The following is a 17342-nucleotide window of genomic DNA, read 5'->3' on the forward strand; positions in this document are numbered from 1 at the left end:
CCATGGAAATTAGGTCCGAACCCAATATTGAAAGTGCATTAGACTTCATCGTTCAAATCTCTGTGTTCCTAACCCATCCCTCATCCCACACTCCCATGCTTTTGGAAAAAGCTGAGCCTTCAAGTTCAAACTTTGCATCAGAAGACATGCAAGACAATCTAATTGATACATTTAATAATGTTAGTGTGAATGTGTATTTTCTGTTTTGATTATTTGTTTAACATCTTATACAGTCATGAGAAATTTCAATTACTGGCAGATCAACGGTCAACACAATTCTTTTCCAGAAACTATTTTTGGTAATATGTGGGGAAATATAATACAGCACCACATGGTATTACACGGAGCCATGACAGATGAGGTATAATAAAATCAACAGCATAAATCCTATTACAATATCATTTATACTAAAATGCAACAGGAAGTGTAATAGTTATGTGTGAATTTTATTACGATCCCAGACCAGACCCCAACAGTGGCTATGATACTGGACGGAATCACCAATATTTTAGTTTATTTTAAGACTGTGCGGAAATAATTAATCGCTCCAGGAATGATTGCATGAAAAATTAAAACTTTGGTGTTTCTAAAACAATACTTATTTATGAATACAACATTAAACGTTTAACTTCACACCCGTAAAGAACACTTTACAATTAAATAACAAAAGAAACGTACAGTTTCAAATTAGTATGGCATAAGTAATACTCGCTTTATAAAATAGGTTTGGCTCTGGTTGGAACCCCTTTAAACTCTGGGTGAATATCATCAAATTGCTGCTTCAACTAGTTTGTTTCAACTTCTTCCTTGTTTTCAGACAAGACTGCTTTGCTTTAAAATATTATTCATTTTTAAAAACTATTCTACTTGGACAGATTTGTGGAATCAGAATCAGGCAGGTCAGAACCCAACTCCTCTCTCTCCCAAAGCTTCTCCAAACTCACTGCCTCTCTGCCTTTTTAAGCTCCACCCGGCCATAACCTCATCTCCCCACCTGAAAACACATTGGAAGGATTCTCGATCAGAGTAAGTGTTGGTGCCACAGCAGAATTGGTGGAATTCTACGACAGCAAAATTGACTCCGCTCCCAGAGATATTCATCAACCGATAATGGGCTAGCACCTGCACCACCTGGAACACGATCGATTCCAATGAAAAACGATGTCCAATTCGCTGGGATTGCCACACAGGAGACTGACAAGCTGCAGCCGCATATGAGCACTCCACTCCCCACACACACGCATCCCAGCCAACATATAGGCAACATGGAGAACGACACGCTGGTTTACTGACGCTGAACTCAAGATCCAGTCTGGAGGAGGCGGGTCACCCTGTATACAGGGTGGGAAGGAGGCTGCCACCTGCCACCGTTCACCGAACCTGGGTGAATGTGGCAGATATTGTGAACACCGTGGCCAACACCACCAGGATCGGCCAGCAGTGCGTGTAAAAAACTGCACGACCTGCTCAGGGCGAGCAGGCAGCACTGAGCCCCTGGTACAATCCCCCATATAACACCCATAACCCTGCCCTCCCCACCTTGAGGGCAACTGTACTCCCCACCCTGCACCACATGCCAGCACCCATACCGACCACCATGACCAGATGCCCTGGTCACAAAAGTCACCAGCTACCCACCCCTTGAGCTGCATGTGTCCAACTGTCGAACACTGTGTTTTCCATCTCTCTCCCACCCCCAGGAAAAGGCAGTCCACAATTGCCGGGAGAGGGAAAAGACTGGAGGGAGACCACCGCCCCCACACCATAGCAGAGCAACAGGCACTGGACCTGGTCCGCGGGCCCGGAGAGAGGGCAGTCACCGAGGCAGAGATTGGCATTGGGCGAGCAAGTGAGACCCCGTTGAGCTGTGGTTCCCCAAGGCATGTGTCGTCACCCCCACAACCATTCCACCACCACCCCAACACACCCCTCTACCACCACCCCTATACCCCTTCCACCACCACCACTCCCCCACATTCACTTCCACCACCACCTGACAACCAGCCTCACACGCCTTCCACCACCACCCTACCACCACCCCCACTACTACCACCCTACCACCACCCCCACACATCTCTCCACCACTACCACCCTACCACCACCCCCACACATCCCTCCAACACTACCACCCTACCACCATCCCCACACTTCCCTCCACCACCACTCCCACACACCCCTCCACTATCACCCCCACACACCCCTCTACCACCACCACCATCCTACCACCACTCCCAGACCTCCCTCCACCACTCCCACCATACCACCACCCCCCTCCACCACCACCACTCCCACACCACCCTGCATCACCAAAGCCCCCGCACCCCTCTCCACCCCAATCCACGATCCAATCATGTGTCATGTCTTGTTGTCTTGCAGGATCTCCTGGCGATGAGACAGGCCTCTCTGGAGTCCCCTGCCCCCTACCACAATGCCAAACCCAAGTAGACAGCACCATGGAAGAGGACATGGACAGCGACGGGAGCCCTCGACCCACAGCCCGTGACACCGTCCGGGCACGATACTGACTTCCCAACACAGATGTCTCCAACACCCTCCATCATCCCAAAGACACTCACCCCAGTTGGGAATTTTATTTGATGCACAACCCACACGTGCTGCAGTACATCAGGAACTGCCAAGGGGAAGGACAGGTGAAGGGCAGCCTGACCCCAGGGTCTAGCTGCCGTCCAGACGGGTTTCGAGCTTCTGGAAAGGGCGGGCCAATCGATTGTGGAGATGCAGTCGCGGAGCTTGGAACTACTATTATCTGCAACCATCCAGCACCTACAGGTGCAGTTGCAGGAGTCCAACCACCTGCAGGATCAGGAGGTGTTGTTGACCATGCGTGATACCCAAGCCAACACCGCACAAGTGGCTCTGCAGTGGAGACCTTGGGGGGGTGAAGGTTTCGGCCATGGGTCAGGATGTTCAAGGCCTGGGCTCTCTGTGTGGACAGTAGCTGAGGCCCAGGACAGGGCTGCCCTCACAGACAACCATGTACCAGGGCCACTTGGACATTGCAGCAGCGCTCCACAGCATGGCACAGTCACAGTGGGCCATGGCTGAGAGCTTCGGCGACATTGCCCAGGCACAGAGGGAGGTGGCGTAGTCACTGGCTGATGTGGCACAGATCCAAAAGGTGGTGGCACAGTCACAGCATGATGTGGCACAGTCCGAGAGTGAGGTGGTCCACTCTCTGTGCTCCATGGATGTGAGCACTGAGACCCTGGTTGGGACGGGAGTGGGCCCTCAGGAATAGCAGCGCCAGGCTGGCGGGAGTCTCCCCCCCTGCCATGGAGTAGCCGGGGGCCATTAGTTACCCTGAGGGAAGAGGAGGAGATGGGGCCCATGCCGGTGACTCCCGCAGCTCCTCAGACTCCACCCTTCCTGTCCCTGGTGCATCACATGGGCAGCGGGCAGAACAGGGCAGCACCAGGCCACCTAGGGCACCCGAGTTGCAGCCGGGCCCATCCAGGCACATAGGCTAGCGATAGGGGCTAGGGCACAAACCTGATATGTTCACAGTTGCACAGTAAACGCATGTTCACAATGTTTCAACCTACCCCGGTGCTCTGTCAGAAGGGTGTGAGGGAAGGGCTGGGCTCGCTGCAGAGGGGGCACTGGGGCAGGAGGGGAGACGGGTGGACATTGGGGGTGGGCAAGGACCCCAGTTAGAATTTAGAAGAATGAGGGGAGATCTTATGGAAACATATTCAATTATGAAGGGAATATATAAGATAGAAGCAAGGAAGTTGTTTCCAATGATGGGTGAAAATAGAACGAGGGGGCATAGCCTCAAAATAAGTGGGAGAAGATATAGGATTGAGTTGAGGAGGAAGTTCTTCACCCAAATGGTTGTGAATCTGTGAAATTTCCTGTCCAGTGAAGCAGTTCAGGCTGTCTCGTTGAATGTTTTTAAGGCAAAGATAGATTGATTTTTGAACAGTAAAGGAATTAAAAATGAAAATGAAATGAAAATGTGCTTATTATCACAAGTAGGCTTCAAATGAAGTTACTGTGAAAAGCCCCTGGGGAATTGAGGGTTATGGTGAAGTGGTGGTTAAGTGGAGCTGTGTACACAAAAAGATAAGCCATGATCTTATTGAGTGGGGGAGCAGGCTCGAGGGGCCAGATGGCTGACTCCTACTCCTACTCCTAGTTCTTATATTTACAGCACAGGTAACAGTCATTCGGCAGAGTGACAGAATTTCTCATGTACTTCAACTTATCTTTCTACCAGTTCTTATAAAACATTACGTTTATTATTGACTTCTTTACTCTGTTCTATCGAGTATCCTCATAATTTTATACAGTTCATGCAGTGTATGTAGTGACCATATCTGCACACAGTACTCTGGCCTAACTAGTCTTTGACATAGTACAAGCAGAATCTGTTTTTATATTCTGTGCCTCAGCTAAATAAAGTGCGTCTTCCAAACCACCTTATTTACCTATTCAGCTACTTTGAGGAGTTTGTGGACACGCAATGCAAGGTTCCTCCATTCCTCAGCACTTTTCAATATCCTATCATTTATTCTGAATACCTCCCCGCCCCACCCAATCATTGTATTAGCTTGCGCTTCTCTGATTGAATTCAATTTGCCACTCTTTTGCCTGCCTGTCCCAGTCCATTGATAGCTTCCTGCAGTTTAAAGCTCTCTTCCCCACTGTCAACCACAAGGCTAATTCGTTTATCGGTTGCAATTTTTGAAATGGTGCGCCCCACTTCTAAGTTTAAATCAGGAATATAAACAACTGAATCATTGATAAGCTATGAAAAGCAACAATGAGCAAATAACCTATGCTTTTCTGATTCTGGTCAAAGAATAATGAATTCGACCTTCTACATTCACTTGAAAGGACAGGCAGGCTCCTGCCATCTCATATAAAAGATGAGTGGAATTTAATGCCAGTCGCAACATTCACTCCTCCTCGTCTCACAGCAGTGGATTTGGACGTGGTGGGCGTGCATTTAGACATTTAATCAGGCGGGAAGTTGCATGGTCGCCTCCATCTTTCTGTCTCTGCCCAACTAAGCCCAGGCCGGGAAGGCTCATGGAGGGCATTCCCATTCAGATGTTATTTAAGTGGGCAATTCACAAAAAGCAACATGTGTAACATTGAAGTGTGAATAGAAATGAAAACTACTGCTCAAATTAGAAACTATTCCGTTCCTTGTCGCACAAGTAGCACAAGTGGATAGCACTGTGGCTTCACAGCGCCAGGGTCCCAGGTTCGATTCCCCGCTGGGTCACTGTCTGTGCGGAGTCTGCACATTCTCCCCGTGGCTGCGTGGGTTTCCTCCGGGTGCTCCGGTTTCCTCCCACAGTCCAAAGACGTGCAGGTTAGGTGGATTGGCCATGATAAATTGCCCTTCGTGACCAAAAAGGTTAGGAGGGGTTATTGGGTTATGGGGATATGAGGGAAGTGAGGGCTTAAGTGGGTCGGTGCAGACTCGATGGGCCGGATGGCCTCCTTCTGCACTGTATGCTCTATGAATCTATGAGTACCAAAGGCATTGCACAGAAACTAGGGAATTAAGTGGGTGGGATAAATAATAAATGATAGTTAACATGAATAAAGCATTTCAAAGTCATTTAGGAAACTATTCTAACAGTTGTTATAAGTTGTTGAAAATAATGGATATAGAAGTGAAAGCATCATTTTATTAGAGAACAGAAAATATTATTTCATGTTCAACAATAAATTAAATGAATACAACATGTATATTCAAACTGAGTTTATAGAAAAGAGTTTAAATATAGATACATAAATAAAATAATATAGCATAGTACCTTGGCAATACACTTCAATCTGATTTGGTTCCCATGGTGCACAATAAGATCAAATTCTCCTTCCTTCGGGGAAAAATATGATGCATGCCAGACCACTTCACATTCCAGATCATTGAATGCATCCACAATGCCTGCATAAAGCATGGTTCACAAGTATTCTGTTAACAAACAACTCAATAAGAAAAAGAATCATTCTCTCTCGAGAGGCAATGCCTCGCATCCTCGCCTAAGCAGCCAACACTTCCTCTTACACCCTAGCCTCAGTCACACTCCACAAATGTTGTCCATGCCACTACAGCAATTGTGAACATTGCAGAAGAGAGCGCACAACTTGGTGAAAGGCAGAGGCTACCCGCTCTACTGGAAAGGAGGTCCTGTTTCAGGAGGTTGCAGATGTCAGTGGTGACGTGCTGTGAGAGACTGAGCCTCCTTAGGCACTGGTGCTCAGAAATGCTGAGAGAGATGACCCTCTACCTTTAGACCCTGTGTTGGGATCTCACCCCCTTTCACCTGGATTTTGTTGTCCATCCTCTCTGCCCGGTGACTGACGAGAAAACAGCTGGTGTTGTTTCTGCTACTCTTGAGCATTTATGGAAGAGTGATCTTTTTTATTATTTATTTTAATTTTTTAATTTATTTTTTTTCAATTGAAAGTACCCAATTCTTTTTTTCCAATTAAGGGGCAATTTAGCGTAGCCAATTCACCTATCCTGCACATCTTTGGGTTGTGGGGCTGAGACCGCTGCAGACACGGGGAGAATATGCAAGCTCCACACGGGCAGTGACCCGGGGCCAGGATCGAACCCGGGTCCTCGTCGCCTTGGGGCAGCAGTGCTAATCACTGCACCACCACGCCAACCCCCTGCAAGCGCGATCTGATTGATTTACTCTCTTTTTGTTCCTTCCCCTACCCCCGCCAGTAAGAAACCAATTAACTTGACTTTTACACTAGTTACCTCCGTCAGGTCGGATGAAGAAGGCGATCCCTTCATCTGAAAGTATTGGGCTCCAGCTGAATTGAGCTGGGTAGTTTCTCCTGTTATACAGCCGCACTGTCGTCCTGAAGCCAGATTCTGCCAAGAGGCCATAGTTTGGGGTCAGCACCAGTTCATTGCTCGACAGCTCAAGTGCAACACAAACCACATCAGCCAGTATCAATACATGACCGGTATGGTTGTTGTTTATTGTGTAGGCAATTGACCTGCATAATTAAAAAAATGTGGCTAAAGCTTTGTTATACCAGCTTACAAAATAAGCATTATTGGCACTGTACTTTCAATAAGAACAAACTTGCAATCCTTGAAATATACACCTTCTCTCAATCCATTGTACAGTTCTCAAACAATGTATCTGCTCACCATTAGTGCTGCCTTACTAATTTGCTGACAGTTCTCTAATTTTGCTTTTCTCAGTGCCCAATATATGGTGGAAATTAAAAGTCAGCAAATACTTACTGGGATAGGGAAAACAATAAGTAACAGTATCCATGATTAACTTGTAGTGTAGCAATTGTAATTTCTGTAATAAAAACAATTTCAAATGGTGCCCAATTCAAAGCAGCATTCAGCTTCTCAAGCTAAATGTTAAGACCAAGTTTCTAGATGACTCTCGTCCAATGCCAACCTTACAGATGATGTGGAGTTGCCGGCGTTGGACTGGGATGAGCACAGTAAGAAGTCTTACAACACCAGTTTAAACTCCAACAGGTTTGTTTTGAATCACTAGCTTTCAGAGCACAGCTCCTTCCTCAGGTGCGAACCTTACCGATGGTAGACAATTATAGTTGATTGAACATTAGAAATTGATTGTGTTAAAAAAAAATCACAATGGTTTCAAGAACTATGGTATGAAAACATCTCAGTGGCCTCAATTTCTATTCTATCTAACACGTGGACAACATTCTTTCAAGTGATTATTGACTACCAAGTAACTATTACAGACAACATGTTGCTTTCGTAAGTAAATCATGTCTCGGTTGGAATTTTCCAGTCCTGCCGGTACCGGGCGTTGTAATGAGTGGGCAAAAGTCCAATGATTTTGGGTGAGAATTTCCAGTCCTGCCAGCAACCTCTGCCAATAGTTCAGTTAATAATCACATTGTCAGTGTAAACTGAGCCATACCAAACAAGAGGTTTCTGGATTCAATCTCTCCTTTTTCATCAGTGATGAATTGGATACTCTTTCAACTGGGCAGCAACAGTGGTGTTACAATTAATCTCAGCATTACTAGGTGAGAGGATTTCAATTCCTGATTCTTATCCAGTAACCTCTGATGGAACTAAGAGATTGAACTGTTATATAACAATGTGATCAAGCTTGGCTGCCATGCCTTTATCATGGAATAGCCTACTGACACAGCTCATTCACAAGTGCAAACATTTCAGTGAGGTGACAGAAATGTACCAGCATCTGCTGAACCAGAAGATGACATGTGTCTTTAGGAGAGGAGAGAAAAGGAATTTAACGCTTTACCAAGAACTGATCATTACATTACTAAAATAAAAGCCACTTACTGCAGATGCTGGAAATCTGAAAATATAACAGAAAATGCTGGATAAATTCAACAGGTCTGGCATACTCTGCGGAGAGAAACAGAGTTAACATTTTTGATCTAAATTATCCTTCAACAGAACTGTTCTGTGTTTCTTGCCACAGATGCTGCCAGACCTGCTGAGTTTAACCAGCATTTTCTTCTTTCATTACATTACTACCTCTACTAAAGGAGGCGAGATATCCATTTTTTGCAAAAATGTGCATTTTCCAGATATTTTTCAGCTGTTTGTAACAAACATTAGCTATTAATCAATTTAACTTTCAAAAAATGAAGGTCCTGCAATTACACTACAGATAACCCGTTAATCCATATTTATTGGCTCCTGGCTTCCTGGTTTCCCAGCGTCACATTTAGGGACACTCCAATGATGTGCAGGGGACTCCATCAAGAAAGTTCCTATGTAAGGCTTTATCGGCAATTGCCCAGAAGTGCTAACTTCCTCTGGACAATTACGCTGGGCTGGAAACTGTCCGATAGAAGCGATTTAAATCACTAACTTCGGATGGTTCTGCATGTTTTACCCTACTGGTTACTCTGAAAGAGTTAGAGGAATAGAATCACTTCTAACTCCAGGATGACTATTTACAAAACCCAAACCCAGCTCACACAGGACACCCTCCCACATGCACACAACTCCCCAAGGGACCAAACGCCCATCACCCGCCAGGCATGGCCTGACCCCTTCCCGGTGCAACCCAACACCACCCTCCCGGTGTGACCTGGTCCGACACCCCATCCCGGTGCGATGCTGTCTCATCCCACCCCTCCCATCTCTCCCCCCAACTCTCAGACTGACACCCTCCTTCAAGAAGGTCCCTCCTCCCTTCCAGTCCGACCAACCATTCGGCCCAATCCCCCCTCTCTCCCAGATTGGTTCCCACCCTCTTCAGTCTGCCTCCTCCAGTCTGCCCCCTCCTGTCTGCCCCCTCTGGTGTGACCCCCAGTCTCTTTCCGGCCTGACCCCTGCCCCCACCTCAAACACCCCCCCCCTCCCCACCCTCTTGTCCAGACAGACCCGATCCCCGCCCTCTCAACGCTCCAGTCCGAGCTCCCCTCGTCCCGCCACTCCTGGACATAGCAGCCCACCCCCAGGCTGACACCTCTCCTTCCGGACTGACAGCCCTGTGCTCCCACCCCCTTAGAGGCCACCCCCCCCCCATTCCCTGACTAACCCACCTGTCCGGGTTTCCCCCTCTGGTCTGACCAGCATCCCCCCCAATCTTCTCTCGTCCCAATCCTGTTCAGATCTGCCCCTACCCCACACCACTCACAGACTGTCTGTTCCCCCCACCCCAACTCTCAGACTCCTCCCCCCTCCCCCCCCCCCCCCCCCCCCCCCCGAGGCGACTCAGGAATGATTTCATCTCTGCCCCCCCAACCGCAGACTGCACGCCCCCTTCTGGTCTGACAGACCAGTGGTCCCACCCACCCTCCTGGTTCAACACCCCTATTCACAAAGCTTCCCCTTCCACTCTGACCACCCCACCCCTGCACCCCCTAAGGCTCACCTCTCCAGGACTGATGCAACCCCGCCTCCCTCGGGCTGAATCACCCTATTCCTCCACACGCCCGGACTGATCCCCACCTCTCCCCCGGACTGATTCCGTCCCACCCCAAACAGACACCTCCCCTTCCGGGCCAGACTGCCCCCCCTCCCCACCCCGTCGGTCTGAGACCACACCCTCTCCAGCTAGTTGCGTAAGAGGGGAGGGTTCCCTTGTTCCCTACATCCCAGTTACTCCATGCGGGTCCAGCTGGAGTGATGAGCTTCGCTGTTCCTATCTCAGACAGCCTTATATTTTTCTAATAATTCTACATTTTTCAAGACTCTGCAAAATGAAAGGAAAATCACAATTTTTCAATCGAATCCCCAGAGTTTGCCAGTACATCATTGGCACATGATAGCAGAAGGTATTGACAATGATCCATGTTAACTTTGTTATGATGATAAAATAAAGCAACAGGAACCAGTGAAATCTGGCATGGAAAGGGACTCAAAACACACCTTTTGCATTGGCTTCCCCATGAGATGCTCACCTGATATCCTGATCCATTGACTTCTATATAAGTGAATATTTGTATATCATACATCAGGCTGAGAAAGTTATCTAACCTGCTTTATGCCCATGTCCATATCCAATTTCCCAACAACTCATACTTATGTACATATTTATATTCAGCCCACTGCTTGTGTCTTTTTAGAAAGAAAAGCAATTCCTCATCAATACTTACTTCTGAAAAATTCCTTCTAATGTAGATTCAAATATTATCGGTAAGTAAGCTGCAGACATGGGAGGAATAACCTGTGATAAAGGGCTAGACTCCCGGAGCTCTGGATAGTTAGTAGTCACTTCAATTAGAATGTGAATAGGTAAGTTGTTTACAATATTCAAATTTTGCTTTGATGTTGAATATACACAAACTGTTCCAAAGTTGATTGTCGTCGGACCTGAAGTTTAAAAAAATGTACAAATTTAGTAAAAAATGCAGATTATCGTACCAAACAATTACCTTTGTAATGGGTGAAATAGTCAAAACGGTAGCAGGTCCTTGACTGTGTTGTAAATTTTACATGATTAAAACCTATGACAGTATTAACCTGTTCCTACTGAGAACAAAAGGTAACTGCAACACTATACAATGACATAGAAGCTAAATACAGTGGATGCTGGAAATCCAAAATAAAAATGGAAAGTGCTGGAAAAACTCAGCAGGTCAGGAAGCATCTGTGGAGAAAGAAAGAGAGTTCATGTTTCAAGTTCATATGACTTCTTCAGAATATCATTATACAGTTCTCTATGCAACCAAATTACAACAAAGGTATTGTTTCTAATATTTAATCTTCCAAACAGCTTGGAATAACAGCAACAACTACAGGAACAAGAGACACATTGGAATGGGGAGGACAAAGTCAGCAGCAGGGAGGCACAATAAGGTCCCTAACAACATGGTAAACAAAAATCCATTAATGTTACATGTTTAAAGGTGGATGTTAAACATCTATATAGAAAAAGGAAGTCCCTCACTTTATTTATTCATCCAAAAATGTATTATTCATGACATACCCTCGCTTCATTTAGCATCTGAAAGTTGCTAATCATCACTCTCCACACCACCCCCTCTGGAGCAGTATTTTCATGATGCCATGATATCACAATAGGGCAAATAGAAGAGGCAGGCCTCAAGGCAGACCTCAGCTGGCATGGGGACTGAACCCGCAGGATCGCCACCATTATCGTCAACATTACGCTCTAACCACCTGAACTAATCGGCCGCACCTTGACATTTTAGGCCTCATTATCCAATTTGGTACTTTCAGTGGGGAACAACAAATATTGAAACCACATGCAAGATGCAAGCATTAAATACAAATCAACATCTAGTCATTAATTTAAATAGCTGGAAAATCATGTACAACAAACACCCATTTTACCAATCTGCAACGGGATTTCCTACCAAAAGCCTAATTATCCCGACTAAATTAATTATTCAGAAGTGAACTATAAATACCGAAGTCATAAACAAATATTCAACCTACCAATGGATATTTTGTGAAGCTGCTGAGATGTCAGAATCAAATTGCAATCTTTCTCCTCTTGAAGTGAAGATGGGACAGCATTAAGGCCATCCCTTGCCTGCTGTAAATCAATTGAAAGGAGATTAAATGTGCTTGTAATGGTTAAATTTCTCCCCATCCAAATACACAGTGCCAATAATATCTATAAACACATTGCATTGGTTTCCCAGCATTCATAGAATCTTGGAATCCCTGCAGTGCAGAAGTAAGCCATTTGGCCCATCGCGTCTGCACCAACCTTCCGAAAGAACCCACCCAGGCCCACTCCCCCACCGTATCCTCGTAACCCCACCTACCCTGCACATCGTTGGACACGAAGGGGCACTTTTATCATGGCCAATTCACCTAACCGGCACATCTTTGGTCTTTGGACTTATGCGCTCTGGTTCTTCTGGTCAATATCTCTCCCTTAACACGTAAAAACAGTTGTTTAAAGCTTATCTTAAAGCTGATATTTATCTTCAGTGATTTTGTGAAGCAACTCTGATTAACTCATTGACTGTGATTTTTTGGGGACATCCTGATATAATAAAAAAACACTCTATAAGTGCAAGCCCCTCCTTTCTTTTTCTTTTTCCCTTTCTTTTTCACAAAAAAAATCTTGCATGACACAATTTTAGAAATAATGGCCTGGATTTTGTGGGATTTTCTGATGTTAACAGATAATTCTGTCTGCATATTTCAAGTGTAGATTAATGGAGTGATCCTGTAGTTGCTGTCTGTCATTTACTGCTTTGTCACAGGCTGCCCCACTAAAGCCAGAAAACATTGCAATCCGTTGATATGATGCGCACTTCCCTTCTTTTACTCTCACATTGCCGTTAGTAACACAATAGAATTATCCAACCTGTGCAAATAAGCGTCACTGGGTTTTAATGGCAATCTAAGTTATAACTGTTGCTGAGCAACAGGTCAAGTCCTTCAAAAGTAATTCTATATTTGTGGAGTGCCATTAAACGTCACCATTAAGATTAAACAAAATTTTTAATTAAAAAAAAATGTTCTCATGATATTTGAGTTGTTCCACCAAGTGAACAACTTCTTTCCAAAAGTGAACAAAGTCCCCGAGTGAGCACGTTTAGCCACATGTTTCCCGGCACTCGCAGTGCCGAGAAACACATGACTATTCAACGCAACACATTTTGCATAAGGGGCCTGAACGGGGAACGCGCGGTCGAGGCCACTCACAGCCCCGTGTTTTACAATGGGGAGCACTTGCAATGGTTACATTTCTCCAACACCCCCCAACACCCACACCGGGCAACCCCAGCCCGAATGAGCAAAAATGCCAGCTCGGTCGTGCCAACCTGACACCTTGGCAGTGCCCCTACCAGCTGGCCGTGCCACCTTGTAAGTGCCAGGCTGGCACCCAGGTGGCACTGCCAAGGTGCCAGGCTGGGACTGCCAGGGTACACAGGTGGCACCAGCAGTGCCAGGGCACCATCCTGCCCAAAGGGCATGCAGCTGGTGGCCGCCGATCCCTTTGGAGACCCCATAAGTGCTGTTCCATTTGGTCTCCGTTTGTGGGGACCAGTTTGCGGGGATCAGTACCAAACAGCGTTCATCCGAGGTGAAGGGATTGAATCACGAAGCCTCAGGTACCTCTGGAATCTGCACATTAGCGTAAAGCATACTGCCTCGCTCTAATATGCAGATTTGCTAAAAAAGTGATCCTGCCCATCGCTCCACATATAGATACATAGAAGATAGAAGCTGGAGGAGTCCTTTAGGCCCTTCGAGCCTGCTGCGCCATTCATCACGGTCATGGCTAATCATCCAACTCAATAGCCTAATCCTGCTCTCTACCCATAGCCTTTGATCCCATTCTCCCCAAGTGCTAAATCCAGCTGCCTCTTGAATATGTTCAATGATTTAGCATCAACTACTTCCTGTGGTAATGAATTCCACAGGCTCAGGACTCTTTGGGTGAAGAAATGTCTCCTCATCTCTGTCCAAAATGGTTTACCCTGAATCCTCAGACTGTGACCCCTGGTTCTGGACACACCCATCATTGGTAACATCTTCCCTGTATCTACCCTGTTTAGTCCTGTTAGGATTTTAATAGTCTCTATGGAATTCCCCCCTCATTCTTCTGAACTCCAGCGAAAACAATCCCAACCTAGTCAATCTTTCCTCATATGACCGTCCCGCCATCCCTGGAATCAGTCTGGTGAACCTTCGCTGCACTCCCTCGAAAGCAAGAACATCATTCCTCGGAGAAGGAGGTCAAAACTGCACACAATACTCCAGGTGTGGCCTCACCAAGACCCTGTAAAACTGCAGCAAAGCATCCCTGCTTCTATACTCGAAACCTCTTGCAATGAAGGCCAACATACCATGTGCATTCTTTACCGCCTGCTGCACCTGCATGCTTACCTTCAGCGTCTGGTGCACAAGGACACCCAGGTCCCTCTGCACACTCCCTTCTCCCAATTTACAACCATTCAGGTAGTAATCTGCCTTCCTGTTTTTGCTTCCAAACTGAATAACCTCACACTTAACCAAATTATACTGCATCTGCCATTGATTTGCCCACTCGCCCAACCTGATCAGATTATGCTGTAGGATCCTTGCATCCTCGTCACAATTCACCCTCCCACCTAATTTGGTATCATCTGCAAACTTTGAGATGTTACACTTTGTTCCCTTCTCCAAATCATTAATATATATTGTGAATAGCTGGGGTCCCAGCACCAATCCCTGTGGCACCCCACTAGTTACTGCCTGCCAATTTGAAAAGGACCCATTAATTCCTCTTTGTTTCCTCTCTGCCAACCAGTTTTCCATCCACCTCAATACATTTCCCCCAATCCCATGCGCTTTAATTTTGCACAATAATCTCTAATGCGGGACTTGTCAAATGAAATGAAAATGAAATGAAAATGCCTTCTGAAAGTCCAAATATACCACATCGACTGGCTCCCCCTTGTCAACTGTACTGGTTACATCTTCAGAAAATTCCAACAGATTTGTGAAGCATGATTTTCCCTTCATAAATCCATGCTGACTCTGACTGATCCTGCCACTGCTTTCCAAATGTTCCACTATAAAGTCCTTCATAATGGATTCAAGAATTTTCCCCACTACCAATGTTAGGCTTACTGATCTATTGTTCCCTGCTTTCTCTCGACCTCCCTTTTTGAATATCGGAGAGATATTAGCTACCCTCCAATCTGCAAGGACTGTTCCAGAGTCTAGAGAATCCAGGAAGATCACCACCAATGCATCCACTATTTCCAGAGCCACCTCCTTAAGCACTCTGGGATGCAGATTCTCAGGCCCTGGGGATTTATTCGCCTTCAATCACATCAATTTTCCCAGCACAATTTCTCTACTAGTGTTGATCTCCCTCAGTACTTCCCTCTCACTAAACCTTTCATTCTCCAACATTTCTGGTAATTGATTTGTGAAGATTTGTGAAGACAGACCAAAGTATATATTCACTTGCTCAGCCATTTATTTGTCCATTATTATGCATTCCCCTGTTTCTGTCTTTAGGGGGCCTACATTTCTCTTTACCAATCTCTTTCTCTTCACATATCTCTAGAAGCTCTTAGTGTCAGTCTTTATGCTCCTTGCAAGCTTCATTTCGTACTGTACCTTCCCCTTCTTAATCAATCCCTTCATCCTTCTTTGCTGAATTCTAAACTGCTTCCAATCCTCAGACCTATTATTCTTCTTGGCCAATCTGTATGTTTCTTCCTTGGATCAGATACTTTTTCTAATTTCCCTTGTAAGCCATGGATTGGCCCTCTTACCCATTTTGGTTTTGTGCCAGACAGGAATGAACAGTTGCTGTAGTTCCCCCATGTGTTCCTTGAATGTTTGCCATTGCCTATCTACTGTCATCCCTTTAAGTAACTCTCCCCAATCTATCAAGGTCAACTCACACCTCATATCTTCATAGTTCTCTTTATTAAGATTCAGCATCCTAGTCTCCGAATCAACTACTTCACTCTCCATCTTGATAACAAATTCTATCATGGTGTGGTCGCTCATCCCCAAGGGGTCTCGCACAACCAGATTGGCAATGATTTCCTTCTCATTACACAGTGGCCTGCTCTCCAGTTGGATCCTCCACATTGTGGTCAAGAAAACCATCCCACATACACTCCAGGAATTCCTCCTCTACGTCATTGTGACTGATTTGATTTGCCCAATCTATGCAAAGATTAAAATCACCCATGATCACCGATATTCCCTTATTACATGCATCTCTCATTTCATGTTTAATGCCATTGTCAACATCACCACTGCAGTTTGGGGTTCTATATATGTCACCCACTAATGTTTTTTGCCCCTTGGTATTTCTCAACTCTACCTATACAGACTCCACATTGTCAGAGCTAATATCCTTTCTCACTACTGTGTTAATTTTCTCTTTAACCAACAGTGCCAGGCCACCACCTTTTCTTTTATGCCTGTCCTTCCGAAATACAGAAAACCCTGGGACTTTCAGTTCTCAGCCCTGGTCACCCTGCAGCCATGTCTCCGTAATCCCAATTATATCATACCTATTTATATCTATCTGCGCAATTAGTTCATCCACTTTATTGTATGTGTATGTACCAATCTTTATTTCACTCTATGTAAAAAAAAATTTTTAAGTAATTTGATTTTAGTATTTTTCATTCCCTGGTTGGCTGTCTATGAGAGTATTTTAACGTAACTGACTACTGGGACAGCTTGATACCATCACTGCAGCTCCATTCTGGGAATCCGTATTGAAGAATACTGTGAGGAGATAAAGTTCAAACACAGAGATCACAAGGTCTCTATGCAAGTCCTTGTTCAAGTTCAATGATTAAGTCCTTGCTTCATGACAAGCAGCAAAATTCAGATCAATGGTTTTTTAAAAATATATAATTACGTATCCATCTTTCAGAGGAGACAGGAATCCCCATCTGGCCTGTCAAGTGCATGTAAATGATCCATTGGCAATATTCAAGGAGGAGCAATAGATACTTCTCCTTGTGTTCAAGACAACATTTAGCCTTATTTATTTATCTCATTCCTATTTCTGGGACCTTGTGTGAAAAATGGCTGATCATTCCCCTACGACAGATGGTACACTTCAAAAGTAACTAATTGGCTGCAAAATTCTTTAGAAGCTCCTGACTGTTAGTACATATGTGGGGGAGAGAGAGTGGAAGAGAGAGTGTATGGGAGAGAGAAACAGTTAATGTGTTCAAATCTTATCAACAGGTTGTTCCAAATTGTAATGGCAATCACAGGAAAGCTGTATGACAAATGGACAAAATGCTAAGAATTAGGCTAAAGAGAATCGTTAAAGGCAATAAAAAGTCCATCAGGAGAGAGAAGAAAAATATTCCAGCTTGCTTGAAAAAATAGTGTATAAGTATTTTCTTATTTGATGTGATACAATGTGTATATAGGATCTTGAATAGTCTTGACA

At 45.2% G+C, this 17342-nt stretch overlaps 1 protein-coding gene across 1 annotated transcript in view; it reads right to left on the reverse strand.

Moving 5' to 3' along the window:
* Positions 1–17342, reverse strand: part of LOC140428025 (cilia- and flagella-associated protein 47-like) — a 1060448-nt gene that overhangs the window by 880509 nt on the left and 162597 nt on the right. Inside the window, exons 14-17 of the mRNA XM_072513997.1 lie at positions 11888–11987; positions 10582–10798; positions 6752–6996; positions 5796–5926 (exon numbers count right to left, since the gene is read on the reverse strand). Coding sequence (XP_072370098.1) covers positions 5796–5926; positions 6752–6996; positions 10582–10798; positions 11888–11987 — 693 coding nt within the window. The remainder of the gene's footprint in view (positions 1–5795; positions 5927–6751; positions 6997–10581; positions 10799–11887; positions 11988–17342) is intronic.

The sequence above is a fragment of the Scyliorhinus torazame genome, chromosome 8 (genome assembly GCF_047496885.1).
Source record: "Scyliorhinus torazame isolate Kashiwa2021f chromosome 8, sScyTor2.1, whole genome shotgun sequence".
NCBI lineage: Eukaryota > Metazoa > Chordata > Chondrichthyes > Carcharhiniformes > Scyliorhinidae > Scyliorhinus > Scyliorhinus torazame.